Source organism: Drosophila elegans, unplaced genomic scaffold (genome assembly GCF_018152505.1).
Source record: "Drosophila elegans isolate 14027-0461.03 unplaced genomic scaffold, ASM1815250v1 contig_468, whole genome shotgun sequence".
NCBI lineage: Eukaryota > Metazoa > Arthropoda > Insecta > Diptera > Drosophilidae > Drosophila > Drosophila elegans.
The window spans coordinates 2,188,841-2,194,953 of record NW_024545855.1 but is presented as its reverse complement, the minus strand read 5'-3'; the positions used below and the strand labels follow the sequence as shown (position 1 = coordinate 2,194,953).

Genomic DNA, 6,113 nt, shown 5'->3' with positions numbered 1-6,113 from the left:
ATCACAAAGCGGCAATAATGGCAGCGCCATAAAATACCGGCCATGCATGTGGAAGGATATGGCTGGATGGATGTCCATGTCCCCGTCGCTGTCTTCATTAACAACTGTCGCAGAGATTCTCTCCGCCTGCTGGAGGAGGGTAGCAAAAGGACTCTGGAAGAGAGACAGAGAGCAGGCAGGTAGCGAGTCCTGCGGAAAAAGGCCATAAAAACCCAAAGAGTTGAGAATGAGCGACGGCTGCTGCGTTCGCTGCTCAATGAATTTTCGCAATGGCAGCCTGCCGAAGGATCGAAGGACTCTTCAGGACGGCAGAGTAAAAGAGAGGATGCGAGAGAGAGAGTAAGTAGAGCGTTAGAAGCAACCCTCACCCGAATTTCGACCAATGAACGTGGCGTTTCGCTACCTAAGGGTGATCGACTGCTCGATGAATGGACTTTGCTGGCGAGGACTATTAAAACTCCGCCGGTCCTTACAGCAGACAACACAACCCATCGTGATCTCATCGAGTCCACATCGGAGTAACCACGGATATATCGAATATATCAAAAATACCAAAAACCGAACACTTAATTAAAGCCATTCAAAACAAAGACATTCGTGCTTAGTGCCAAGTGTCCGAAGTGAAAACCGAAAATTGTGCAAACCCCCCAAAGTTTTTAAAAAATCGCCAAAATTACGCCTCACATCGGTATGCAGTCGTCGGAGGGTTCACCAGATATGATGGATCAGAAATACAACAGCGTGCGTCTTTCGCCAGCGGCATCAAGTAAGTATTGCTTCCAAATAAATAAATAGATAAAAAATACAAATCAAAGAAGGAACTAATATTCCTTATGAGTAAATATAAAACAAAAAAATACCTTTACTTATACAATTTTTCCCCTTTACTTTGATTTTCTAGGTCGCATCCTATACCATGTGCCTTGCAAAGTTTGCAGAGATCACAGCTCCGGCAAACACTATGGCATCTATGCCTGCGACGGTTGTGCTGGATTTTTCAAGAGGAGCATTCGCCGATCCCGGCAGTATGTGTGCAAATCCCAGAAACAGGGACTCTGCGTGGTGGACAAGACGCACAGGAATCAATGCCGTGCCTGCCGATTAAGGAAATGCTTCGAGGTGGGCATGAACAAGGACGCCGTGCAGCATGAACGGGGACCCAGGAACTCCACCTTGCGCCGCCATATGGCCATGTACAAGGATGCCATCATGGGCGCCAACGAGATGCCCCAAATACCCGCTGAAATCCTCATGAACACGGCTGCCTTGTCCGGTTTTCCTGGAGTGCCTATGCCCATGCCTGGTCTGCCCCAGAGACCCCATCATCCGGGACATATGGCCGGCTTCCAGCCTCCACCATCGGCTGCGGCTGTCTTGGATTTGTCCGTGCCACGAGTGCCCCATCATCCGGTGCATCAGGGTCACCATGGCTTCTTCTCGCCCACCGCCGCCTACATGAATGCCCTGGCCACTCGAGCCCTGCCTCCAACTCCTCCTTTGATGGCAGCTGAACATATTAAGGAGACCGCGGCGGAACATCTCTTCAAGAACGTCAACTGGATCAAGAGTGTCAGGGCCTTCACCGAGCTGCCCATGCCGGATCAGCTGCTTCTGCTTGAGGAGTCCTGGAAGGAGTTCTTCATCCTGGCCATGGCCCAGTACCTGATGCCCATGAACTTCGCCCAGCTGCTGTTTGTCTACGAGTCGGAGAATGCCAATCGTGAGATCATGGGCATGGTGACCCGTGAGGTGCATGCTTTCCAGGATGTCCTCAATCAGTTGTGCCACCTTAACATCGATAGCACGGAGTACGAGTGTCTGCGGGCCATCTCTTTGTTCCGCAAATCCCCGCCGGCAGCCAGTTCCACAGAGGATTTGGCCAACAGTTCGATACTGACCGGCAGTGGCAGTCCCAACTCCTCCGCTTCGGCAGAATCGAAGGGTCTGCTGGAGTCCGGCAAAGTGGCGGCCATGCACAATGAGGCCAGGAGTGCGCTGCATAACTACATCCAGAGGACACATCCCGCCCAGCCTCTGCGATTCCAGACTCTCTTGGGCGTGGTCCAACTGATGCACAAGGTCTCCAGCTTCACCATCGAGGAGCTGTTCTTCCGGAAGACCATCGGCGATATCACCATCGTGCGACTGATCTCGGACATGTACAGCCAGCGCAAGATCTGAAAGAAAACATAAAGCCTAGATTAACAACGCCGCACTCGAAGTGCCTTCCAAGTGCTGGAAACTGTGATAATCTCGGAAGAAGCGCTTTGGACAATATTCAATCGGTGAACGCGCTTACACATCTCCAGGAGTCGAGCCTTAAAACACACAACACTCACCTTAATTACCTTAACCCAACCGGCAACTAATCTTAGTTAACGTCTCTTAGACCATCCAGATGTGTTTCAAATTGAATTCGCAAAAGTTTCAACTTTGCCTGTTAAATACGTCAGTCGTAGCTTAGTTAAAAACATTTTAGTTATAAGTCCATATCATTAGCTTTAAGATTTTGAACAATTTTATTCAAAATAAAACCTAAAGGTTTTCAAAATGAACATTTACTAGTCTTCTTTGGGATTGGGCACGAACTTAAATGGATATGGAGGAAAATCTTATTTTCAGAATTTTAATTTGGATTACTTTGATTACAACAGTGTTTCTAAAATAGCACACAAAGTGCGAAACAAATGTTGTATACTGAAAATTGTTTTAAACAAAATTTGGAGTATTTTATTTTCAAGTAAAACACTTCGTGTTTTACACATACAATGTATAGACTATAATGATTAACATTTTTTTTTACAAAATGTCATCGAACCTTTTTTCAAGTTTCATATATGATAACAAAAATATTAAATTTAAATACTACTGAAACTTAAAAAAACCATTCCTTTGAAAACACAGCTTAAATTTAAAGAGAATGGAATAGTTTTAAAATCACATAAATTATTTGCAAAGCAATATGTTGAATCGAACTTAAAGTGAAATAATATAAATCATTTATTTATTTGTTTTTAGAGAATTGCGTATTACAAACAGTAAAAGTAATAATCTTTAAAATTTTAGGAAAAAACTGCTCTGTACCTTTTAAAAAAGATATCTTAATTATTTATCCAACACAACCTCTGATAATTTTACAATTACCATTCGCAGCCGAAAGTGTTATGCCAAACATGGATTACACACCGAATTATCATACTTTTTTATGGCCATTTCGTGATGCTTTTCGTATCTTTCGAGACGTCAAATGCAACCGCACAGGCAGCCCAGTTAATCACAAATGAATTATGCAAATACGGGAACAAAGAAATGTGTGGCATCGCATAAGGAATCGTGAAAAAATTAGCATAGTTTTTCCGCATGGCCTGGCCAAAGTCGGGATTAATTTGGGAAACCTGGACGGTTTGCAATGGCCGCTCCAGTTCTGATATATTCTCTCCCCGCCCCGAATTCGAAAAGTTAAAAAGCAAAAATTCACTTTTGTGACTTTGTCGAGCGGTGTTAGATCGTTGGATTGCTGCCAGGGATTCGGCGGGGATCGCTCTGCCGGAAGGACAATTGAATCCTTTCACAATAGCCAACCAACGTGCAGCCGGAGTGAAATGAGTTTTCACAACGAAAGGCTGAACAAACAACAATCTCGAGGAGAGCGGCGGCACACACAGTTGCCAAATTGTTCGAATTGCGTTGGCCAAAGTAAACAGAGATGAGTATATTCCACTGACACACATCCGTGGCGACGAGGATGTGCAAAAACCTACCCTAACCGAGAGTCCACAGTCCAGAGCCCAATCCTGCGGGGATTGGGATTGGGAATTAAGCATGCTTCGTTGGTGCTGCCATTTCGACTTTCGGCAAGGACCCTGTGTTCGGTGTTCTATGTTCTGTGCCCTGGGTTTCCTGGTTCACTCGGAGGCCGTTGATGCTGTTGAACCCGGGGTAACAAATTGTGATATTTCTATTTCCCTGCGCTGTTGAGCCCTTTTAAGTCCTAATGGCCCTTTATTATCTGCCTTTAGACTTTTAATAGACTCAGGCACCAGGACAGAAACATAGACAAGCAGCACCCAGCACCCAGTACACAGCACTCAGTACGTAGTCCTTTGCTTGCTGCGGATGTGTGTTGGCCTAATCCTCATCATTCTGTCATCAGTGACGTTTTTCTGCACATTGTTGTTTGGCCATTGTTTGGGTCTTAATTTGCAGTTTTCTCTTGTAGTTTTTGCACTCTCGGCAAGGCAAAGGATTTTCACTTTTTTCACTTTTTGATTTCTATAATGTCCCTAAAATAGGGACCATCTTTAAGACGACTTGGACATCGGGTGTGATACTAACTGTCAAGAACTTTGGAACATATTAAACAACAAACAAAATTTGTAAATTCTAAGAGACATTAAAAATCTATATCCATATAAATTGATAAAAACGCTTTAAAAGGGAGTATAAAAAGGTTATAGTAGAATAGCTTCTGGCTTACGTTCTTGTGAAGCTTAAATAAAGTAAAATCAAAAATTGTTGCTTTTCCAAATTTATTTTGTGATCTTTTTAATAAAACAGTAGTTTAAAATTAATTGTGTTCTTATCATCCTTTTTAACGTTATTTTTGTTGATTAAAAGGGCCAAAATAGCTACGAGCAGGATTGTAAACTTCATTATGAATTTAAATGAGGTAGAACAACTCAATTGATAAATTTATTTTGAGCAAAGTTATATCTAGTTAAGTAGTCGAATAAATTAATTAATTTGAACATAAAGAGGCGAAGATCATAGCTTTATATTGAGTTCATGTGAATGTTTTAACTGACAATGTTTCTACCTTTTTTGTACCTTCTTCATTTTTGCTGCAAACCCTTTTAACATTAAGGGAAGTTCTATAATGCGGAATCAATCAATCCTACAAAAACCGAACAAAATGCTTTTCTTTAAATGAAGTCAAATATATCGTTATGTTAGTCCCCAGTTTTAGTGTTGGTTGAGTGAAGATTCCCTTTGAAATCAATTCGAATGCAGATTGTGTAAACTCTTCCCTTCTAGATTAGACTATTTGTAATCCATTTGAAACTGGAAACCGAGTGGGACAAGGACTTGGACTATCTTGGGGACTAACTTGTGCATCACTTGAACTGCTTTAAATCCGCGATCTGTACCTAGTCCAAAAGGGGGTGGGAACTGGCTCATCTGGGCGAAGTCTCAAGTGGCTGCCGAGATCCCGCTGAATTCTGGGGAATTTCGAAACAAGTAAGTAAGAAGCGAGTGGATTTTGGGTAACACGTTTAATTCATAGATTTTCGTTGATTAAGTAATCCCCGCGCAGGACTCAATGAAGGCGACCGCCGGCCGATTAGCGCAGTTCGCGTAAGCGGGCTGTCCCGTTTTTGTACCCAAAGGCAGGTGTGTGTTAACAGGTTAGAGGTTTCGCAAGCTTAACCCACACAGGACACGCTCTCGCTTCCTCATTTCAGTGGCCTCTCGCTCTGTGATCCTTATCCAGGCGCAATTACCTAGCGAAACAAAAATATGAGTATGCAAATAGATTTTAATGGGCAGGATTACCCTTTTGCTAAATGCCAAAATCCTGGCCGGGCGGTCTGCTCGAAAATCTCGCATCCTTTGTTTTCAAATGTAATGAGAATGTCTCTAAGCCAAAATATTAAACATCCGTTTGAGCCTGGTCAGCACATATATGTAGTATACCTCGGTGTACATGTACATATATGGCAAATCCGGCTTCCGATTGTCCTCGTTGTTGTACCTGAAGTCAGGACGTCTCTCTGCTCCTGCGGCAAGCAAAAGTCAAAGCGGCAGCCCCGGAGCGGCGTTGTTTTTGTAAATTGAGTAGCTCGATTTATCGCCAGATCAATTTTCTATATCTGCCGCCGAGATAAGCGGGTATATAATTGTTTCTGTGGCTTATGCACTGCCAACTAAGCCTGCCTTTGGTCCTGGTCTGGTCTATTCCTGGGTTGAGCCTTACTTAGTTCCCTTAAGTTCAGCTTAACTTACTTTAGTGGGCAAATGGCAAATTTTCGGCGAAAAATTCTACAGACTTCTTTGTATTTGCATACACATCCGTGGCGGCATTGTCTTTGACGCTTAGTCGCATAATTTGGCAG

At 43.3% G+C, this 6,113-nt stretch overlaps 1 protein-coding gene across 1 annotated transcript; it reads left to right on the top strand.

The window, feature by feature from the left end:
• The first annotated feature begins 452 nt into the window (after nucleotides 1-452).
• On the top strand, nucleotides 453-2,504 carry LOC108143778 (protein tailless). The gene is made up of 2 exons (XM_017268305.2): nucleotides 453-766; nucleotides 902-2,504. Exons 1-2 carry the CDS (start codon nucleotides 691-693, stop codon nucleotides 2,179-2,181), a joined length of 1,356 nt encoding a protein of 451 aa, XP_017123794.1. The 5' UTR covers nucleotides 453-690; the 3' UTR covers nucleotides 2,182-2,504.
• Nucleotides 2,505-6,113: the final 3,609 nt, after the last annotated feature.

Bases quoted from the DNA above. Each gene is read 5' to 3' on its own strand.
- LOC108143778 (XM_017268305.2), top strand. From the start codon at position 691: ATGCAGTCGTCGGAGGGTTCACCAGATATGATGGATCAGAAATACAAC. The intron at 767-901 runs GTAAGTATTGCT...TTGATTTTCTAG, and splicing joins TCTTTCGCCAGCGGCATCAA to GTCGCATCCTATACCATGTG.